Source organism: Gymnoscopelus braueri (assembly GCF_963280865.1).
Source record: "Gymnoscopelus braueri genome assembly, chromosome: 10".
NCBI lineage: Eukaryota > Metazoa > Chordata > Actinopteri > Myctophiformes > Myctophidae > Gymnoscopelus > Gymnoscopelus braueri.
In genome coordinates, this window is record NC_137611.1 from 41,914,937 (window position 1) to 41,938,966 (window position 24,030).

Consider the following 24,030-nt stretch of genomic DNA (forward strand, 5'->3'; position numbering starts at 1 on the left):
TGTCCACTCCTTTTTTCACTGTGACTTTTTGCACTTTGCATTTTTATCAAAATAAATACATTTTCGCATCCCAATAGCCTCATAGAGTCTTTGTAAGTTTTGTACGTACTTTTCTGTTTATTCTGGACTTCTACGCTGGCCTTTTGCACCCTTTTGCAAAGTGACGTTCTTGCTGCTCATAACTAATTCACTTGTATTTTGACACTTATTAACCAAACAGGTTCCAAATTCTAAAGTTTCCTCCTTTTCGCACTTTGTTATAGCCCACGACTACTACTGCTATAAACAGACACTTTTCTTTAACCACTTAAGCCCTGTATACGTGGTACAAAAGCAACATGACGCTTTGTGAGCTTGTAGTTTGGCTTCATCTTCACTGTTTTTGGAAAAAAACTACCGAAAATTGAACTTTGAATAGTTTTGCCTAAAATGATATGCCCAAAATAGAGATGTAGGTTGTAGTTAAGTGATGTATTGTGTTAAACCTCGAAAAAGCACAGCTTTTACAGGCATTAACCCATTAAGACCTGGAACGCATATCTGTGTCACTTTTTGATTTGAGCTAAAAAAGCTTTCTTTTACACTTTGGCTATTCAAAAATAGCAGATCTACAAGCTCATAGCGCGGCACCGAGTGCCGCGCTACGAGCTTGTAGATCTGCTATTTTTGAAAAATCGTGAAAATGTGTGCAAATCTTTGAATATATATATATATTATTTTAAAGCGAACATTTGTAACTCAAATCTTTGCTTCTGGGGGGTCCCTGGAACACAATATTTTTGAGATGGGGGTCGGCGGCCAAATACATATCATTTTGGGGGGTCCTTGACATGAAAAAGTTTGAGCACCAATGATGCTGACGTTTTTTTCAGAATACTGTTGGGATTTAGAAGACATTGTAGAATTGGCTTCAGGTCTCAATGGGTTAAAATGACAATGTTACAGTTTATGGATGGTCCACTGACTCCTACTGTACATGATGTGCCCCATGTGGGCCTAACATCAAGTCCCACTGTTCCCACCTCCACCATTCCCTACTACACCATATCCCTCACTGCTTTCCTCTCGTACGTGTCGTTGGAAAGGGAAACGCTTTGAAAGGCATAACAAAATATGAGGGGGAAAAATAGTTCATGAACGACAGACAATAAATCAGTTGGAAAAGAAGCTTGTGAAATCCATTAAATCACTATATAAACAAAGGCAGTAGTGTGAGAGCGCTACCATCACGCTACAACTGTTTGGCCGTGTCTGCGACAGGCCTTGTTCATTGTTAATTCATTAGCAGAGCGGGTGGGTTTTGCTAGCTGACCGGGCTAGCTGGGCCGTGCGTGTCAGCTTACAAACGCGCACAGGTGCCGAGCACGAGTCTTCGTTAAAGTTTAGCCGAGGTGCTTGTTGGTTTGGGGTGATATCACATATCTGTATTTGACACCGGTACACTGAGAGAACTCTGGGAAATTCAAGGAGGAGAACATTCTGAGTGTTTTCCCTTCTTCAGGCTGGGCTGTTTTTGTTGTTGCACTTGGTTTGCAGTTTTGTTGGGGGATACTTGTTTCTGTCACATCTGTTTTGCTTTGTTTTGTAGGTTCTGGAACATACAGGGAGGTTAACTCTAAATTAAGTATTTTTTCCTCTTTTATTAGTTTTTTTATTATTTGTTTTTACGTCAAACCCTATCTCTAAATCTGGAAACTTTGCATGCGGTTGCGCAGGCCTACCTCTCACATAGCAGTAATGGAGTACTTGGCACCTGACTGGGCCATGCAAGTCAATACTATGACATGAGCTTTGGCAGAGCTGACGACTTTCAAAGTCACACACCCAATTAACATCCCATTAATTAACCAAGTACAATAAATACCAGAGCAGCACATCAGCATCACTAAAAAGCATACAATAAATGACTGGGCGGCATTGATAAAGAAGCATGCTGGAAACTAAACACCTAATTTATGCTTCGGACACTTGGTGACGTGTCACTCGGCAAAAATAAAAACATATTTTCAATGGAAGAGTAGTGTAGACGCTTTTCCCTAATAATACGTTGCATCGTCACAATTTGTGAGCTTGTAAACACTGGAACACTAAAAGTTAAGCTGATAAATGGGTACCCTCTCCTGATTTGGCTGAACAATTGCAACCCCCCTCATAATGTATGTTCTGTTTATTAAAGAGGTGGAGAGACGGGGAGACCCCTGTTACTGAACATACACTCTATAGCAATGAGTACTATCAGAATCGTGCTTTCAACTTCTAACAAAAAAACTTTTGTTTTAACCAAAAAAGATCACCCCTACCCTTTAAATGCCCCATAGCTTTGTGACTTACTTTTACTTAAACATGAATAATGATTAAATGAATACAGAGAAACTAACGTTGTGATTATGTGGTCGACTCACTGACCGCTTTGTAACATTAGACAGTATCTTTATGCGCTGTCATTGTGCCGTTGTCACATTGGACAGGCTGAGTGATGGGCTTCTCATGGTGGGATATTGACGATGAGAATAGCTTGAGGACACTGCTTGCATCAGCTCTTCTATTGTTGCAGCCAAGACTAATGACAGGCCATACATTTATGGTGTGTGTGTGTGTGTGTTAGATTGAGCCTGGGATTGACAGACTTGTTGTTTGACACACATGTGACATATCTGACATGTCTATAATACATGTCAGGAGCAGCATTCCACAGTAAAATCGTGTGTGTGTGTGTGTGTGTGTGTGTGTGTGTGTGTGTGTGTGTGTGTGTGTGTGTTCTCTTTATCATGTGTACCTGAAAGCATCTCTTTTGTATTTGAGTCTCTGCTGACCTTGAGCCCCAAGCAACCCTATTCTCGGGGAGTGTCGCCAAAAATAGCAGATTTACAAGTGTTGTGGTCTGTTTTCGACAAAGACATTTGGTGGGTGTTGAGGGAAAAAGGAGTGCACCAAGTACATGTTCATGAAGCTCCCTCTCAGTGAGTGCTTTTTAGATGTGCACAAGGAAGGATTGCCACAGCCAACAACAATAGATAACATTAGATTAGATGAGATGAGCCTATATGACCCTTGTGCTCAAAATCTTTCAACATGAGAAAACGACCTAAAGGTCTGTGTAGTTGAACTGTGATATCGTCAGCTTGCATCATTAACTTACATCATCTAGGAAACTTAATATAAGGAAGTGAAATGATTGAGACAAGCATTCAAATGGGATCAGTCTCATCCTAACTATGATGAATAATTCAGAAGACATGCAAAACAATGTGCTAATCAATTATTGACCTTCTTGACCTTGACATTTGACCGACAAATTGCACCATATGACGAGTATTGAGTTTGAGATCTATTATATGAAGGTTCATGGCCTTGTGCTTGTGATTTGAATTCAGTGTATTGAGTCTGTCTGGGAGATATATATTTTTTGTATTTCAACTTTTTATGTTATTGTTTTTTGTAAATTAATGCCCTACTTCATTGCTCAAAAGTAGTGACAGGTCTCCGCCAGCCAGGTCAGGTAGGTTATTGTGGCCTCATGGTGGCGCTATAATAGGCCAATGTGAAAAGGGTGCCATTTCTTCCTCGACCTTTCACGGCAAGCAGGCACTGCATTCATGATTGCAGTTCCAAAAATGTGTTTTGCTAAATTAAACCTGCTGGTGGCGCTATAAAAGGCCAATGTGAAAAGGGGGGCAGTGGGAATGTGTGTGCAAAATTTCACGGAAATTGCACGCTGCGTTTTGAGGCATTTTGTTCAAAACGGACCAATCCTGCAAACTTTGGAAGCCAATTTTAGCCAATCAGGATGGAATATAAAAAATCTGAAAGACTCGTTTCGTTTAATGACTATAGAGATACTGTGTACCGATTTGCGGGATTTTTGGACAAAATCTGTAGGAGTACTGTCAAAAAATATTTTTTGCACAAATCGGCCTCCTGGTGGCGCTATAAAAGGCCCATGTGAAAAATTTGGGGCTGAGGTTTTGCTGTGGCATCCAGGGATGCCACAGCAAACATACTCTCTCGCCATGCCTTTCGGCCTGGCGGAGACAATAATAACTACATTGGATCCATTAGGACACGGGACCTTTTTCCATTTCCTTTAAAAGTAACAGTTTTGGACATAAGGTTTCCACCCGACAGAGACACGTACACACTATCAGCCTCATTACAATAGATTTGCATCGCTTCTCTCTCGGCTCAACCAATAAACACAAAGATTCTTAGATTCAAAATCAGTATGACAGAGCCGGGGGGTCTGTCTTGTTTGTGTGATGTTCTTGCACTGTAATCAAACGGCTGTGAATTCTTCATCTGCTGCCCTGCAACTAATACAGTAGGAGTGTGGCTGCATCCACTGCATGCCAGGCATTTTTATACTCTGATTTCACCAAATAACAAAGGCTCTTTTTACAGGGATGGGGGGGGGGGGTTGTGTCAGGGTTACAGGGGGCGTCGCTACTGCATTTCTGCTTTAACCCATTAAGACCGGGAACGCATCTGTGTGTCATTTTTTGATTTCTTTGGCTATTAAAAAATAGCAGATATATAAGCTTATAACGCGGCAGCTTGTAGATCTGCTATTTTTAAAAAATCGTGAAAATTCGTGGCAAAATCTTGGATTATATATTTTTTATAGCTAACATTTGTAAAATATTTAGTTCCAGGAACCCCCAGAAGCAAAGATTTGAGTTACAAATGTCCGCCTTAAAAAAAATAAAAAAATTCAAAATTTTGCACAACTTTTCATGATCTTTCAAAAAATAGCAGATATACAAGCCGCGCTACGAGCTTTTGAATAGCCTTTGAATAGCTACGAGCTTTTGAATAGCCTTTGAATAGCTACGAGCTTTTGAATAGCCCAATGAAATCTAAAAATGACACACAAATGCGTTCCCGGTCTTAAAGAGTTAAAAAAAATGCCCTGAATGCACAAAATATTTTGACCCAATTTCACACGGACACACACGCCGCACACACACACAGTTATGCACATGTGCATGCATACACACACATCTCTGTGGCTCAGCAGACCCCAAGGTCCCAACGATGCAGATCTAGATTAGCTGTGTATGTGTGTGAACACACAGGAGAGCATGACTCACACGCGGCTGTGGCTTTGTTGTGAGTGCAGAGAAACAAACAGAGCAAACAAGCGAGAGACTGGAACAATGTACGACACTGTCATTCACTAAAAATGATTTATTTATGGGGGGAATTGTGACGAGATTTGTGTTGGTTTAGGTCAGTGATTCTCAACCTGTGGGCCTTGAGGATACTGAAAGTGGGGAAATAATTGATAAAACATTAAGATTTTAATGATAATATGTACATAAACTAATGTATGATGTATGTAATGTATACTCTTTTTTCTTTAAAACCTTGAAACATTTTTTTTCATCATAATGCCATTAAATAGTAAATAGCAGATCTACAAGCTCACAACGTGTCGCATTCGTAACACGTTGTGAGCTTGTAGATCTGCTATTTACTGCATGCAACACCAGCATGCAACTAAGTATAAATCAGGCCTTAGATGCACAGCATCCAACGCATGCATTTACACTCCCATGTATTAACTCGGAGAGGTCAGAGAGCAGGGTCATGTAAGTATGGCACGTCGTACTGAACGGCCCTTTGGCAGAGTTGGTGGGCACCTTAGCACTAATACCGGCAGCCTCCTACCAGCAAAATACGGGTTTCAGAGAGGGGATCGGACCATCGGTTTATCTTTTTACACGGCCAACATTAGTTATACACATTTCTTTAATCATTCTCCCAAAACTATGGTATGGTGACGATCCTCTGATGAACCTCAGCCATTGGAGGCGTTGGACGTGAAATAGATTTTTGAATTTGAATTGTAAAACAAAACATAAACAACCTATAAAAACACTGTCATTGAAACCTGCTCTCTTTGTGTTGTTTCCCCCCCCCACAGAGTTGAACATGGAGTTCAACCCCTCAGACCACCCTAGAGCCAGCACCATCTTCCTCAGCAAGTCCCAGACAGACGGTGAGTGGCTGGGTCCTCTCTGTGTACTTGTTCTGTCTCTCTCTCTGTGTACTGGTTCTGTCTCTCTCTCTGTGTACTGGTTCTGTCTCTCTCTGTGTACTGGTTCTGTCTCTCTCTGTGTACTGGTTCTGTCTCTCTCTCTGTGTACTGGTTCTGTCTCTCTCTCTGTGTACTGGTTCTGTCTCTCTCTGTGTACTCGTTCTGTCTCTCTCTCTGTGTACTGGTTCTGTCTCTCTCTCTGTGTACTGGTTCTGTCTCTCTCTCTGTGTACTGGTTCTGTCTCTCTCTGTGTACTGGTTCTGTCTCTCTCTCTGTGTACTGGTTCTGTCTCTCTCTCTGTGTACTGGTTCTGTCTCTCTCTCTGTGTACTGGTTCTGTCTCTCTCTCTGTGTACTGGTTCTGTCTCTCTCTCTGTGTACTGGTTCTGTCTCTCTCTCTGTGTACTGGTTCTGTCTCTCTCTCTGTGTACTGGTTCTGTCTCTCTCTCTGTGTACTGGTTCTGTCTCTCTCTCTGTGTACTGGTTCTGTCTCTCTCTCTGTGTACTGGTTCTGTCTCTCTCTCTGTGTACTGGTTCTGTCTCTCTGTGTACTGGTTCTGTCTCTCTCTCTGTGTACTGGTTCTGTCTCTCTCTCTGTGTACTGGTTCTGTCTCTCTCTCTGTGTACTGGTTCTGTCTCTCTCTCTGTGTACTGGTTCTGTCTCTCTCTCTGTGTACTGGTTCTGTCTCTCTCTTAGGGGTGTCACGATACGCCTAATCCACGATTCGATTCGACTTTCGATACGATATATATTTTTACAACGTCCTTTTTTTCAGCTTTGAGGGCTATATGATTATTAATTTAGGCTATTGTCTTGATTTGTAAAGAAAAACACAATAAGTCCTTTTTATTTGAATAATATCAAATGAGAATGAGAATAACAAAAAGGGTTTTATGCCCTTACAACAACTGTCATTTTCAGATTCTTCTTTAAGATGAGTTAACAACAAGAAGCTCTATAACAAAATAAAATCTAAATACAAAGTTGAACATGTAAGAAAAAAGGATCCAAAGACAACTGTTATTTGGCTACATGTTCTTAAACATCTTAAAGTATGTTCACATTGTTTGAACAGGTAAGAGCTTTAACTAACAAGAAATGTGAATAATAAGCTAAGCCAGGGGTCTTCAACAGGTTTTTTTTTTTTTACCTTAACCGGGTTAAGGTAAAAAAAAATAATTGAATGTGTACATTCCTCTCACAATGAGAGACAACAGTCTCTGCACTGCAGAGTGTGAAGGGGATCACTTAGCAGAGGACCCAGTTCTCTGAGACAAGACAAAGACAAGTTGTCTGATTATTTTAAGTACTTATGTGTGGGTGAGTCTATGTAAAGGGCTTTTATATAAAACTAAAAGGAAAATAAAATAATTAATTAATTGAAACAAAAATAAAAACAACAAATTAACAATGCAACTAAATAATAAGATATAATTACATTAAAAATCACATGTTGAATACAGTATTTCAACTAGCACTGAGCTGATTGGCTATGTGCACATGCGTGCACGTGACGTCAGAAAATATAGCCCCCCTAGTTCAAAAATCCACAGCTCATCACTGCTTAACCCCATCCCTTTGAGGTGAACTTTAGCCAAAAGTAGCAGATCTACAAGCTCACAACACCTCGCGCTGTGAGGCGTTGTGAGCTTGTAGATCGGCGATGTTTGGTTGTGAGGTATAGGTGTAGAGGGGAAAAAGAGAAGACGGAGAAACTATCAATGTGGAGCATAATCGACAAATGGTTTTGTCAACAACGCGTCGGGTGCCCTCATAATTCACTGGGAAGCAATATAGCCAGACTTTTGACTTAAAGGAAGAGGGAGGGTTTTCCACTTCTTCCGTTTGTGTATCATCATTACCATCGCTGGCTTCAGCAGTGGCCATGGTGAGATGTAAAGTAGTAGCCTAGTACAGACGCAACGCTACAGCGGTGTCTCTATGTCTACTCCAAACTCCTCTGTGGTGTGTGTGTGGGTTGGTCCTGTCGTCTTTTTTTTCTCCCCCGTCGTAAGCACGCATGCGCGATGCACGGAAAAACACAACAGCTGCTCGCAGCATGGCTTCACCCGGACGTGCAATCAGATGTGCGCATGCGCGGGAGTATTTTTTCAAATTAACCCTTGAATCGCGATACGGCTTTTGATTTCGATACACTGTATCGAACGTCATTTTCGGTTTGATTTCGATACGTATCGAGTATCGTGACACCCCTACTCTCTCTGTACTGGTTCTGTCTCTCTCTCTATGTACTGGTTCTGTCTCTCTCTCTGTGTACTGGTTCTGTCTCTCTCTCTACTAGTTCTCTCTCTCTACTAGTTCTGTCTCTCAACTAGTTCTGTCTCTCTCTACTAGTTCTGTCTCTCTCTACTAGTTCTGTCTCTTATGTACTGGTTCTGTCTCTGTGTCAGACATCCCACCTCTCCCGGAAGTTCCGGGAGTCTCCCGGGAATTAGCGTCCGCTCTTGGACACCCGCGAGCGTTCATAAATCTCCCGCAAATGCCGACCAGGCGACCATATTGTGGATTTGCGGCAAACCGGTTTCTATTTACTGCTCAGTGCTCAGATCCGGTCTAGAGCCTGCCGACTGGCTGGTTAATTTGCACACATTAAGCACACAGACTGGATCTGCAACCTGCAACGCCCCTTTTACCTCCTCTTGTTTAGCTCTCATTTGTCGCTGAACTGTCAAATCAGGCAACATGTATTAATGTCATTCGCTGTAGGAAGGTTGGGCGTGTCTACTAGTGACTACAGTCTTTGGTCTGAGAAGTGCGAGGAGAGACAAAAAAAAGTCTGGTCAGTCTAATCTTCTTCATTTAGATGACGGACTTAATTAATGAATATAACACCCACTTTCAGATTATTTGAAGCATTACCCGTGTCTCGTTCCGGTAAAAAAAATAATGATGATACGTTTGATTTGCCCGTTGCACAAAGTGCAACAGCCAGTTTTCTATTGCCCAACAAGGTGGTCTAATGACTTGTAAAAGGCACGTCGAGGTGAGTAAAATGCAAGCCGTGTCAAGCTAGCAGCATTATTTAACAATAGGCTATATGAAGTTCAGCTTAACCCTATTTTTTATGATTGTAGCTGGTCTCCGTCCGTCCGTCCGGTTGTTGCTCTACCAATGTTATAATGATAATGAATGGAATGACGTATGTTTTCCCACTTGGCTCACCGGCCGTTCAGCAACATAACCCCCCCCCCCCCCCCACCCCGCTCTACAATACCCCCCGCCCGACCACCCGGAAATTGATTTTTCCAGGGTGGGATGTCGGCTGTGTACTGGTTCTATCTCTCTCTCTGTACTGGTGCTGTCTCTCTCTACTAGTTCTGTCTCTGTGTACTGGTTCTGTCTCTCTCTGTGTACTGGTTCTGTCTCTCTCCATTGTGGTTCTGTCTATCTATTATTGTACTGGTACTGTCTCTTGTGTATGGATTCTGTCAATTCTTGTACTGGTTCTTCTGTCTCTCTGTACTGGTTCTGTCTATCTATTCTTGTACTGGTACTGTCTTTCTTTTACTGGTCTCCTGCAGTCTACCCTACACACCCTAGTGAGCTATCATCTACAGTATATTGAAGCTGTAGAGGGTTAATGTGTGGTAATTTATGCAGCTTCCTTGAGGCATGGAGTATTAGCCGTGTGTGTGTGTGTGAGAAGAAGAGAAATGTGTGGCATCGTCCGCCTTCGTAAACATGCACATCATGCCAGATAGTGCTGGAAGATATGACTTCAAATCAATATTACCATTATTTCAAACTTTTGCCTCGATTACGATTAATGATCGATTATTTAAAAAATATATAAGTAGTGGAAATAGATCTACAAGCTCGGCTATTTTCACGCCACCAACTATAATACATGGTTAAGTGGTTAATCAGACTAATCCATTTAGATTAGTGTTTTGTGTTGATTCGTTGATATATAAAAAAAACGTTTAATTAAATAAAACCTTGACTCTTGATTATTCAGTTATAAGTCAGTTATTGGTTCTAAATATTGTTTCTTATATATTGGTGGTTAATGGCCCAGGCCTAATGCCAGAGCTAATGGTTCTCATTAAAACCACAGAAGCGCAGAAGACATTGTGGTATTATTATACCAAACAAATTAAAACTTAATTAATTTCAGCACTGTGTGAGAACCACTGCTGTAATGTTTTATTGTCAGCGTCATAAATAAATTGAATAATTGGAAGATTTTTGTTTTTTTCCCACAGAGGTTTCAAGTAGACCTGGTGAGTTGTGAAATCAATTGTCTCCCCCTGCTGGACTCTTTATGTATTCACCTCTGGTCTGTTAAATGGGGTTCTTGTGTCTTTGTCCCTCCTAACTCGCTCTAACATTGTGATTTCTCACCACTTCTAACAAAAGCTTTTCTGTCCACTGGAGGGAAGTGTGCTGATGCTATGCTGCTGTCTGCTGTGTCATTCTTATTACCTTGTTCTTCATGGCAGTGGTTCTCAAAGTTTGGTCCAGGGACCCCCTGGGTTCCTTGGGGGGGGGGGGGGGGTTCAAAATGGACCCTTACAGGTAGTGATGTGTCGGTCATGATCGATTCGTTCAAAAGAACTAGTTTGTTGCCGTGAACGAGCTCGTTCACTTTCTGAAACTGTTACGTTCACACTATGGTGCATGCCCCCATCCCCTCCCCCCGTACACAGGACGGGAGGTCGGGCTGTACGTGCGACGTAAAAAAAAACGCTCCCGCGATGGTGTTTTACACTAGAAAATAGCGCTACTGAACGAGAACGTGAACAAATCATTTGAACGAATCATTGCTGTGAACGTGAACAAAATCGTCCTTTCACTGAAATGAATGTTTTTTTTCCCACCACTACTTACAGGTCTGTAACGCGAACGGGCCTTTCCCACCTGATCGCTGTAACTTGGCAACACCCCCCTTCTGTGACGCACGCGGAACTGCCTCTCACATGAGCGGACGGCCTTAAATAACTCCCAAAACCCTGCAATACTAGATGGCTCCGTGGCGTTCAACGTTAAGCATTAGACTTCCAATCTCAGCGCCTCGGGATCGAATCCCTCTCCCGGTGCTGTTTATTTATCTAATCTAAATTAGGATTCAGGTTAGGTTTAGGCATAGTTTTTGTCGCCCCCAGCGAGGCGGACCACTCGGCCCACTTAGTGAGAATAGACTACAGCCCCTGATATTAACTCATTCAGTGCCACTGGACGTCTAAGACGTCCGTTGTATCATAAGCCCTGTGCCACTGGACGTGTAAGACGTCCAAAAAAAAAATCAGAACCCAAGATATGATGATTTGAAAATGTTCTGCCCCATTCACTTCTTGTTTAACTTCTTACTGAAAAAGGCTGTATCTCGGCTCCTAAGCATTTTTTTTTACAATGAATTTTGGCTCTGGCACTCAGAGCAAACTGCCAGAAATAAGTCAGGCACTGAATGAGTTAAGTTAGGAAGTAGTTCGGCGAAAAAAGTTACAACGATGGAGAGAGGCACCGCCGAGCAAGTTGCTGTGCCGAACGTGCCGCGAAGTCCGCTATAGCCGACTCAGCGCTGTTCGAGTTATGTATCGATAGGGACAGAATAGTAAATTGTCGCCCCCCTACGCAGTGCCAGCGCCAAGCACTATTTTCCAGCACGGAGGAAAGCCGGCCAGTGCTATCCTCCTGGAATGTGACTAGGGGCAAAGCAGTTCCTCATGCGTCACTGAAGGGGAAGTTACAGTGCTCCGGTGGGAAAGGGCCAGTCGAGTCTGTAACTCTGATGAGTGCATAAATGGAACCAAATTAACCCCAGAGTTAATTTGGTTCCATTTATGCACTGTCAGAGTTATGGGGGTCCTTGAAATTAAAAAGTTTGCGAACCACTGCTTTATGTTACCAGCTTGGGCTTCACGTTGAAACTAAAACTCAAGTCTAACTACTGAGGTTCCTGTATCTAAATTCTGCAATTTCTAGAACTTCTACCCTTGCAATGTTTATTGCCATGTTCTACTCTTGGCATGCAAGTCAAGCCGATGAAACCCCTAATAAGCATTAACACCATTCCCGTGTGTGTGTGTGTGTGTGTGTGTGTGTGTGTACACACACATACACACATATATACACACACACACACACACACACACACACACACACACACACACACACACACACACACACACACACACACACACACACACACACACACCTACTTAACAATTAACATCTTTACCCTCAGATGTGTTTACCTGTCAAAATGGCTGCTGTGAAAAGGGTTCATATCAGTATGATTGGTCTGTTTTGTCAGTATGCTGCAGCCCAAGTGACGTGTGCTACTGTTGGTCTCTTTCTACAAACTCTTTCACTTTTTCCGCCTCTACAGTCGGTACAAAATATTACAAAACAAACGTATGTCTGTCTTTCTATTTGCAGTGCGAGAAAAACGAAAGAGCATGTTCATCAATCATGTAAGTGTCTTACATAAGTATTTAATTAGTCACTTTACTTACTCACCCAACTTTCTCTGCTACTGATGTATGTGACATAAGCTTATTGACAATGTATCATATTGTTTTACAAGTTAACACATATTGTGGAATCAAAGGTAATTTATCTACTATATGTCATGAATACCCCATAACCCATTTAGCTCCATTTCATTACATTTCATATCGTTTCACCCTGTTATTTTTTTACTATTATTTTATACCCCTTTACAGTTCAGTATCACATTAAGGCATGTTGGCATGTTATGTGAAAAAGGAAGTTAACATTTAGAAGTGAAACTCACAACAAATGTTCATAGCCAGCTAGCAGTTTAGCATAGTTGAAAGGCAGTACCAGTTGATAACGGCAAGTGTTCATGAACACTTGCAGTTATGTTACTTGCAGTTAACACTGGTTGGTGATTTTAAGGAGGTACAAATAATTACACAGTAGGGAAACTCAAGCTCAACTCACAAGACGACTTTTTTTGCTTTTTAAAGCTTTAAAGGCTTCGATTTTACACACCATGATATTTTGGCTTGAAGCAGTACTTTTCCGCTATTAAAATATTGACTGCATGACTTTTCCTCTGTGATGCGTATGCTCATGAACAACCGGTTCTCTGCTTCACTCCCGTGGACCAGGTTTACTAGCTATAATCAGAGACTAGTTTAGACCAGGGACACTGAATAGTATATAGAAGTTGTCAGTATCACTAGATGCAATACTTTGCATCTAGTGAATTGAATACATTTCAGAGCTACTGTTTTAGCATCTTTTAGCATGTTTCATTAATCATTAGCACGCAATGTTGGCATGTTTTAGTGTGTAACATGATACAAAACAGAGTTGTGAACATTTTTGAATAGCAGTGCTCCAATATAAGAGATTTTAATTCAACCTTTCACCAGCAGGGAAAATGTATTCAGCCGCTCCCTTGATAATATCAAGATGTACTGTACATGGACGTACAGTGTATTTTGAAACCCAAAACTCAATTATTTTAAGCTCAGCTTTGTTACACATCAGCTAAACACAGAAAATGAAATCATCTTCCGCATGGCTTGCAAGTCAGATTACCTTTCCCACACACAGTGCACGCTTCATTTGGCTCCAACAAAAACATGTACACTCTAATAACAGTCACTCTGTGTGTATGTGTGTCACGGTGACACTGTGTGCGTGTGTGTGTATGTTTGCAGCATGGGACGATAAGACGGAAACACAGCTCCTGTTCCACTATTTACTTGGATGACAACACGGTCAGCCAGCCCAACCTCAAGTACACCATCAAATGGTGAGCATGGCTGGAATGGAAATAACACTATCCAGCATATCCATATCGTTGTGATATGAGACTAGATATCGTCTTGGTTTTTGGACGACATAATATCGTGATATTGCATAAGTGTTGTCCTTTCACGGTTTTAATCACCAAAGCCCTATTTTATACTTACTACAAAATTATTTCTAAAATAGCCAGTCTTAATCTGCTCAATGCGTCACAAGTTTAACTCTGAGAATCTAAAAATGGATCTAATTATTTTTATGCCATAAGGGTTTTTACGTTCTCAGATTTTACTGCTGTATGTTATAATTGTGAATCTATATTGATGAACATGAATGAATGAGCGCTACACACAATTAACCACGACTCACCATCTTTCTCTTTTCTGTCTGTACAGCGTAGCACTGGCCATTTACTATCACATCAAAAACAGGTGAGCATGAGCAAACCTTTCTTTTTCTGGTTATACTCCACGTAGTTTATAATTGTCAAACGATTACTGTCCAATGGTTAAATAAATACATTTGAAAATTAAAATGTAATAAAATATCCAACAAAGCATGCAACATAGACATATTTAATATCATTGCTGTCGGGCAGAAACCTCTTTTCTCCATATTTTAACGTATTGTGTTTTTTCGTAAATTAATTAACTTGATCATCCTACAGCGCCACACAAACGCATCAAAAGTAGGAGTTCGTGCTGCGTTTTGAGCTTGTAGATCTGCTGCTACTTTTGCTATTTTTGAATTTGAATCCTGAAAAGTAACTGTTTTAGACATACAGTATGAGGTTTCCACCCGACAGAGACGATATACTATTCTAACCATCCAGCATTTATACTACGACTACCTAGTACCTACAATATTTCACAAATTTAAACGGATAAGTGCCAGTAGATGAATCTGTTGTGCTTTGTGCTGTATTGCCTGCTTTCCAGGGACACAGATGGAAACATGATGCAAGAGATCTTTGATGAGAAGCTACACCCGCTCTCGGTAATAATCACCTCATCTATATCTGTGGTTTTCATGTGAATGTAATAACTCTCTGAACTAGACTCTCCTCCCTCCTCCAGAAATCACAGGTTCCTCCAGACTACAACCAACAAGACCCGGAACAGAAGCAGATCTACCGTTTCGTCAGGACGCTGTTCAGTGCGGCACAGCTCACGGCTGAGTGTGCCATCGTCACACTGGTAAACTGACCACACACACACACACACACACACACACTGATGCTTTGCACTACTCGGGCCGTGTTAATCCATGAGCATGCATGCCATTGTGTGGGGGACAGATTGTTTGCCAGCACCCTTGACCCTTATTCACCCCCCCCCCCCCCTTCCCCCCCTGTGCCGCCGGTCATGTGTCCAGGTGTATCTGGAAAGGCTACTGACATACGCAGAGATGGACATCAGCCCGGGGAACTGGAAACGCATCGTTCTGGGCGCCATCCTGCTGGCCTCCAAGGTCTGGGACGACCAGGCCGTGTGGAACGTGGACTACTGCCAGATCCTCAAAGAAATCACAGTGGAGGACATGTGAGTGATGGATGATGTGTGTGTGTGTGTGTGTGTGTGTGCCTGATGTAATCCTTGACAAATAATGAAAACATGGTGTCCTCGTCGATGATTTCCCGTCGTTCGCAGGCGGTCCGGCGACCTTCCGGTCACAAGTGTGCTTCTCATAACTCTTAAGCTGCTGTTCATAAGCCACCATATTTGCCACCATATTTGTGAGTAAAAATTCTAACTCGGCTGCCATTTTCCCTCCCCTTCCCAGGAATGAGCTGGAGCGACAGTTTCTGGAGCTGCTTCAGTTCAACATCAACGTGCCGTCCAGCGTCTATGCCAAGTACTACTTTGACCTGCGCTCCCTGTCTGAGACCAACAACCTCAGCTTTCCCCTGGAGCCCCTCAGCAGGGATAAGGCCCAGAAACTAGAGGTGTGGGTTTGTTTTTTTGTCTGTTTGTTCCTCATGAATTAAAACCCTCTTAAACTATTTGAAATCATATAGGTTTAATCAGTGGTGTAAAGTAACTAAGTACATGTACTCAAGTACTGTACTTAACACATTCCATGCCAGACGTTAATCTCATAATGTACTCACCAGTGCCAACGTGTTATTGTTGTTTTTTTGTTTTTTTCATGTTGCCATAGACCTTGTTAAAATCCTTAAGATTGAGCTCTGCACTGTTTGTAAACATCACGGACATCTCACTGAATCTACCACGTGTCAAACGGAGCTCCATTGTTGTAGTTAGAACGGTTTACGTTAAACAGTGATATGCGAGGAGAAAAAACTACAAGGAGAAAATGGAGTTTCAGTTTCGTCATTAGAACGAGGGCCGACGGGATCGGCAAAACCGGATCCCAAATAATTCCGTTTCCGGTGGTCAAACCGGAAACGGAAGTAGATCAACAATTTCCGAAAGTGCACTTTTGGTGAAATCAACGCGAACCGGTGGTTCGCGTAGATCTACGCGATTGGCACGTGGCGGCTTTAAATAGGTTCGCGCAGATCTACGCGATTGGCACTCAATGTGTTAATAAGTAACATTTTTAGGTGTTTTTACTTTACTGGAGTATTTCCAATTTTCAGTACTTTTACTTCTACTCCACTACATCTCAGGGCCAACTATTACTCCACTACAATTATTTGAAAACTTTAGTTACTTTGTAGATTTTGATTATTATAACAAAACATACAGTAACCACTTCAGCTCTATATATATTTCGGCCATTTGAAAATAGCCGATCTACAAGCTCACAATGCGTCACATCTGAGCTTGTAGATCTGCTATTTTCAAAATATGTTTTACATTTGAAAACTTGAAAGGGTACATTCTGCATAATGAGTACTTTTACTTTTGGTTCTTTAAGTAAATTTTGATGCCAATACCTTTGTACTTTTACTCAATTAAATGTTTTATTCCGGACTTTTACTTAACAGAGTAACAGAGTATTTCTACATTGCAGTATTGATACTTTTACTCAAGTAAAAAAGTTAATACGTTTTCCACCACTGGGTTTAATCTGTCAATCAACTAATGTGAGATTGAATAGCAAAATGGTAATATTACACACGAATGGAATCAGAATTGCGCTTTGTGAGACATAAACAAATCCGTCTCTGCAACTACAAGTTCTGTCACAAGCTAACGTGTTACTGATTGTGTTCAACAGAAGTTGTTGGGCAGTTGGATCTGAATTCCATCCATGTTCTTTGCACATCACACAGAAACTAGATCGGCTGTATTCGCTATTCCTTGTAGGATGAAGTATACAGTATAAGGCATTGGTTCTCAAAGTGCAGTTTGGTGGCCCCTTGGGGGGGAGGGGGTTCCAGGGGGTCCCCAGCTAAATTAGCTGATACAGCATCACAATAATGTTAAACAATTTATCCATATTTTATATGTTGGCTATTAAAAAATAGCAGATATACAAGCTCACAGCGCGTCACTTAGTGCCACGCGGCGAGCTTGTACATCTGCTATTTCTTTTTAAAATGGGAAAAAAAACGCAAATGTTTTGATTTCTTTTAATGATCTTGAATTTTTTAACACAACTTTTACTTGTCCCTGGCACAAAACCTTTTCAGATGGGGGGGTCCGCTGCCAAATATATATCAATTTGGTCATTAAATGTTTGAGAACATTTGTAGAATCTGCGTGGCTAAGAACGTGTGTCTCTCCTCTCCCTCAGGCTATCTCCAGGCTATGCGACGACAAGTACAAAGATGTGCGAAAGCTTGCCAAGAAGCGCTCGGCCAGCATGGACAACCTCTGCGGGATTAAATGGGTCCCTGCGATCCTGTCCTAACCACTACAAACCCACTGCCATACCCTTCCCCCCCGGACCCCCTGGGCAGGACAGAAAAACCCCCCCAAAGTACTGTACTGGACCTTGGCTCGGCGGACATGTCTCTGGGGGGACATGGTGTTTCCCAACAATGGAGCTGTGTCTCCCAGGTGAACACAAATGATCCTGTTAATGGGTTCGGAGCCAAGATACTGTACTTAGAAGTGGCACTGGTGATTCTAACTTGAAATGACCCGTCCTGGATCCAGAACTTGGGAACGGGAAGTTCTAGGAAGGTGTCACCTTTTTATAAGCTTCCCCAGACTTGATCCGATGCCTTCACTGTGCCTCCTCTCTTTCATTCCAGGAGAGAGGGAGAGAGACGACACGGATTTGTTCAAAAAAATCACTGGTTGCTGCGATAATTGCGGGGGGAAACGACTGACTTTTGGATCGATGTTAACCCATTCAGGCCGGGAACGCATCTATGTGTCATTTTTAAGACTTCTTTGGGCTATTAAAAAATAGCAGATCTACAAGCTCATAGATCTTGTAGATCTGCTATTTTTGGGAAAATCGTGAAAATGTGTGCAAATCTTTACAAGATTTGTAACTCAAATCTTTGCTTCTGGGGGGGATTCTACACATGTCTTCTGAATCCTAAGTTGTTGTTTTTTAAACTTATGTTGCTATAATCAGTGGTTCTCAAACTTTTTCATGTCAAGGAAATGATATGTATTTGGCCGCGGACCCCTCATCTCAAAATATGTTGTTCCAGGGACCCCCCAGAATATTTTAGTAAAAAATGTTCGCTTTAAAAGAATAAAAGATTTGCACACATTTTAAACATTTGTCAAAAATAGCAGATCTACAAGCTCATAGCGCGGCACTCGGTGCCGCGCTATGAGCTTGTAGATCTGCTATTTTTTTTAATAGCCCAAAGCAATCTAAAAATTACACACAGATGCGTTCCAGGTCTGAATGGGTTAAAGTCACGGCTTGGATCCGCAAACAAGTCATAGCCTCAAAAACTATTTTAGGTCATGTCCACTTCTGTACGATTTCTGAGGAGGACTTTCGTTGAACATTTCTGTGTTATACTTCCTGTCTTTGGCTGGATTCATCTGTGTTCAGGTCATCCAGATCTACGTGAAAGACTTGACGTAACATTGCCTTTGTGAGGGGCTCTGTGGGTTTCAGTTTTTAAGTATTTTATTTATTTTAATCAGTGTGTTTTGACTCGGATTTGTTGTCGAGCCAAACCCCTGACTTAACTTCAGTATTTTTGTGAGATTGAAGAGCAGTGTAGCACTGGGACCTTTTGTCTGGATTTTTCCAAACATGTTCGTCGAAAAGACGAGTTGAGCCCGATTCATACTTTGCCGAGAATAAGCCGATCTACGAGCTCGCAGCGCGTTGCGGATGCGACTCGTCGTGAGCTTGTAGATCGGCTATTCTCTGCCGTTTTCAGCGCGCCGCGATGGAGCATGAATTAGGCTTTAGCGAGATTGCCTCTTTAAGCTTCATATCCAAGGTTTACAATATTTCTAGTGTACCTCCCAATAACTCAGGTAGTCCGTTTTAAGAGTTTGGTGTTGTCAGGCGTTGTGCATAGTTTGGGTTATGCTGGGGTTTCAAAGGAAAGAGACAAAACTAAAATAAATGACTAATTGGGAAGTGACCGAGTGAATAAGGAATAGTGCACACAACAACATTCCTGCAGACGGTCAGTGCGACACATTCCTGTACAGTTTGTGAGGATATGCACAATCAGACGTTCAGCTGACCCCATTTCGTCACATCATAAAATGTGAACCATATACCCCAGATTAACAAAACATTTTTAGACATCATAAACGGTACGTTTTGATGTCTGTATATTCATTATAGCCAATTTCAAAATCAATGAAGCTCATGTGAGATGTGAGAATGTGGCATTTGGAAATGTAGGAAATCCCACCAAAGCCTACAGTTAAGACTGGTGAATCCCCCACTCTCTGGTGACATCTGCTGGTTTTGTTAGAAATATTTCACTGGTGTTTGAGGACAAATGGCCCTGATTCAGAATGAGTGCATCAGTTAGAAGTACCTGCACACATCAGACTCTTGAAGGGAGAGACTTGATCACAATGAATCACACTATTGTATGGGTATTTCTCTTTAAAACACTTCTGGGGTTTGTTTTAACGTCTACTCAGACGTTTTGTGTGCACCCAAGACAGTTTTTACTTGCCTGATTCAATATCTAGAGCTTGTGTTTTTTTCAATTACTTTTTCCATTCATTTTATTTAATTGTTACGTTTTTATTAAAATGTTGTCATAAAAAAAACTAACAACAAATAAACAATATGGCCCCCTCATGCATTAGGACAATATTTAGTCAACAGAAGCAAGAATGTGTGTCTTCAATGAGTCTTACATGGTTAAAATGGAGCTTGGAGTTACAATGGTATTGTGGGAATTTATATAGGGACGGGGGCGCGTCTGATAAAATGAATACCATCTCTAAATATTGAATCGAGGAACTTTCTGGGATGCACACAAAAGCCTGAGTAGATGTTAAAATTGCCCCAGAAGTGTGTTAAAAGTGAAATACCCCTTTATAAACGGCTCCATTTTGCCCCAGGGTGTAGACATTACAAACTCCCTAAAAGTTTCAAAATCCAGTTAAAAACCTTAGTGCTGTATTACTGGTCTTATAGTTATTTCAACCATGAGCTCAGTCAACCAATTTCATAATGAAATGAGGGGGGGGAGAGCGCACATTACAGATTTCATCTGCATACAGCATCAACATGCATTTATTAAAACTGCTGTCTCATACTGTAAAGTTGAAGTATCAACATTATAAGTCCAGTACTCGGGCTGCTGTAATGACTACAGTACTCGCAAAATCTTAGCTTGGCCTTAAAAGTTTTTGCTGGCATGTGTGCACATCCGAAATTGTAAAACCACGTGCTTGACACTAAAAGGCTAAAGGCAATGAAAAAGAATAACGGATATACACACCAACTGGACTGATGCCCACTTTTAAGTGATTTTAATTCCGAAATATTTCACGCTCCGTTGCTTCCGCTGCAGCCAGTTACATAGCGTTAGTAAAGACCACTGAAACCCTGGCCGTGTACCCATACCCCAGCTGGTTCAAGGAGTGACCTTAACCTTAACCTCGCACACTCTGTCCTAATTTGACTCTTGCCTTGGGCAGAGTGACATGCTTTTTACGGACAGTGATGGCTGTTGGTGTGTGTTTGAAAGATCACAGTGTTAAGCCCCTACACGCCCGCACCGCACGCGTGTCCGTCGGGAGGCTTGTGTCGTGTCTAAGTGTCCTTGAGCAAGACACCCCACGGCCCTGCATGCTCAATCACTGGCTGAGTGGCAGTGGTGGAAAAAGTAATTCTAGTAATTCTTTACTTAGGTAAAAGTACTAATACTGCAATATAGAAATACTCTGTTAGAAGTAAAAGTCCAGAATTCAAAATTGACATGAGTAAAAGTACAAAAGTATTGGCATCAAAATGTACTTAAAGTACCAAAAGTAAAAGTACTAAAATGTATTTGCAAATAGCTCATGTATAAAATAGGGATAAAGTGGTTAATGTATGTTTTATAATATCATAATTTATATCTGAAAAGTAACTAGTAACTAAAGTTTTCACATAATTGTAGTGGAGTAAAGTACAATATTTGCCTCTGAGATGTAGTGGAGTAGAAGTAAAAGTATTGGAATTTGGAAATACTCAAGTAAAGTACAAAAACCTCAAAATTGTACTTAAGTACAGTACTTAAGTAAATGTACTTAGTTACTTTCCACCACTGCTGAGTGGAAGCATCAGCTAGTTGCCTTAAAAAACGTCAAATGGACTAAGCCGCTGTGGAGGCATTAATAAAGCACAAAGTCGGAGTGTCAGTCCAGTACGCAGCTGTGTTTTGCAATGCCTTTTTAAACTTCTGAAACATTCTACTGTCAGATGGGATATACGTTGAAATGTTGGGAACTATTGAGAGTGACTGACAATGACTTGAGAAAACATTTTATAGATACAAACAAAGTTTAATAAAGGGTTTTAATACACTTGCTTTAAGAGTATGTTAGCCTTCTCAAGGTGTAAAAGAAGGAAAATAAACCTGACTGAGCCAAGTTCTTAACATTAAAAAACTGTATACTTCAATTGAGTTTATTGTTTTACCATTCCACTGAAACGTATGGCCGTGTGTCCACCCATGTGTTTTCTTTTCGTCTCTGTCGGGTGGAAACCCCCATATGTCCAAAACAGTTGCTTTTCAGGATTCAAATTACAAAAATAGCAAAAGGAGCAGATCGACGAGCTCAAAACGCGCCGCTTTGAGTCACACTTCGAGCTTGCAGATCTGATATTTTTGTGTGACGCTGTGGTATGATCAAGTAGGGCCTTAATTACGGAAAGAAAACACAAAATATGGAGATGAGAGGTTTCTGCCCGACGGCAACATTTTCTTTCTTTCTTTTTTGTTCTTGCCCAAACACCCAGAGCTGAAAACATTTAAATTCTGGGCGACCAGATAAAAGTGGCAGACGTGAACATGCAGCACAGAACAGATGCTCACGTGCATCATCACCAGTGTTACCAGATTTTGCAAGAGAAACGAGCCCAAAAGAAGGGACTAGGCCACGTGATCACACACAGCAAAATGTGTTAACCCATTAAAACCGGGAAAGCATCTGTGTCACTTTAGATTTTAGCGTTGGCTATTCAAAAATAGCAGATAAACTTCACAGCGTGTCACTTCATGCTGCGCTGTGAGCTTGTACATCGGCTGTTTTTGTGTGTGAAACTTGTTAACTACACAAATCATAAACAAATGGGAGTACCACTGATTTAAACAACATTAGGAAGCAAGCCCAAATAAGCAACTGCACTTTAGAAACGAGCCCAAAAAAACACAACCCTGCAATTACCAATATTTACAAGCGACTTTACAGAAAAACAAGCCAAAAGTTGCTTATATAAGCAGACATGGCAACACTGATCATCACGCTGCTGTCGTTTCCAGTATAGCGTAAATACGCGGCACTCCCGTTGAAAACAATTGAAAAACGTACGCTGCGCTCAGGAAAAACGCATCAGTGGATACAGCCCCTAAGTTTCTCTTTACACGCTGTGGGTAAATTACTGATTAGCATTTTGTTTCTGTTGAGCAGAAATCTCTTCTCCATATTCTAACTTCTTGTGTTTTTTCATAAATTAAAGCCCTACTTGATCATACTACAGCGTCACACAAAAGCATCAAAAGTAGCAGATATACAAGCTCGAAACACAGCGCGAAGCGACGAGTTTTGAGCTTGTCGATCTGCTGCTTTTGCTATTTTTAAATTTGAATTCTGAAAAGTACGAGTTTTGGACATATGAGGTTTCCACCCGACAGAGACCATTTGGTTTATGGTTTTATTATTTGTCAGACAGCCGAAGCACTAAAATATAATTATTTTGCAAATCGACTTTGTACAGTGTATAAACAAATATTAAAAGCTGAGAGCGAGAGAGAGATCATTAAGTTAATTGTTAATTATTTATACAGAGCTGTTGATGTGTTGTTTATAATAAAAATACACTTCCCTTGTCTGTCATCTTGGTTTATTTGTTATAATAGGTGTGTACACAAAAGATGCTGTGAACTCGGTTGATGTATGTTGAAGTTGTACATTTTGGATATATTTCCATATAGATTTAGAGTGCTACCGTTTACAAATTCATTGCCACATGGATATTGACCAATGGCCATAAGATAATGCATCTACTGTAGTAAAACGCCATTCACTCGTTTCACTTATTCAGCCACTGGAGTAAATGATTGTGAAAGCATAAAAATATGCTCTTAAAAACAGTGTGTCACTATGAACACATCAGTGTGTTTAACAGTTTGGGACTTCTAAACACAATGGCAACACGAAATGATGCGAACTTGCTGTAAGCGTTGTTCTGAATTGTAACACCAGTGTGCTGTAAATGGACACTTACAGATTCAGCCTAATTTAAAATAAGCTCCCCTGCGACCCATCGTGCTTTACAATAGGCTCTATGCACAGCAGTCATATTGTGAATAAATTCACAGGTGTTGCCAATAATATTAATGAAGGCTCTGTTCCATTCTGATCAAACAGATGATGTTGTGCATGTTGGCTCACTGGAAAGTGGAAACACACTGCTACACCAGTGGGTCTAACATGTTTCAAATGGCTCCTTACGGGTGTGTAACTCTGAGAGTGTACAAATGGAACCAAATGGACCCGTAACACCCGTTGTACACTCTCAGAGTTATGGGGGTCGTGGAAATTAAAAAGTCTGAGAACCACTGTGCTAAACTATGGAACAGAGCCTTCATTAGTATCATTGGTAAAACCTGTGAAGAAAGTGACAATATGGCTGCTGTGCATAGAGCCTATTACAATTCTCCTTCATCC

At 41.2% G+C, this 24,030-nt stretch overlaps 1 protein-coding gene and 1 long non-coding RNA gene across 2 annotated transcripts in view; both read left to right on the top strand.

Annotated features, from left to right (window-relative positions):
* The window catches only part of LOC308093849 (cyclin-Y-like), a 33,663-nt gene extending 15,278 nt beyond the window's left edge, over positions 1 to 18,385 (top strand). The window contains exons 2-11 of the mRNA XM_080440226.1: positions 5,924 to 5,998; positions 10,264 to 10,281; positions 12,440 to 12,474; positions 13,696 to 13,790; positions 14,179 to 14,214; positions 14,722 to 14,779; positions 14,860 to 14,979; positions 15,158 to 15,324; positions 15,566 to 15,728; positions 17,489 to 18,385. Of these exons, the coding sequence (XP_080296352.1) occupies positions 5,924 to 5,998; positions 10,264 to 10,281; positions 12,440 to 12,474; positions 13,696 to 13,790; positions 14,179 to 14,214; positions 14,722 to 14,779; positions 14,860 to 14,979; positions 15,158 to 15,324; positions 15,566 to 15,728; positions 17,489 to 17,605 (884 nt within the window). The 3' untranslated portion in view covers positions 17,606 to 18,385. The remainder of the gene's footprint in view (positions 1 to 5,923; positions 5,999 to 10,263; positions 10,282 to 12,439; positions 12,475 to 13,695; positions 13,791 to 14,178; positions 14,215 to 14,721; positions 14,780 to 14,859; positions 14,980 to 15,157; positions 15,325 to 15,565; positions 15,729 to 17,488) is intronic.
* The window catches only part of LOC308093851, a 352,863-nt gene extending 329,672 nt beyond the window's left edge, over positions 1 to 23,191 (top strand). Inside the window, exon 2 of the long non-coding RNA XR_013933903.1 lies at positions 19,413 to 23,191. This is a non-coding gene — a long non-coding RNA (uncharacterized lncRNA). The remainder of the gene's footprint in view (positions 1 to 19,412) is intronic.
* The last annotated feature ends 839 nt before the right edge of the window (positions 23,192 to 24,030 follow it).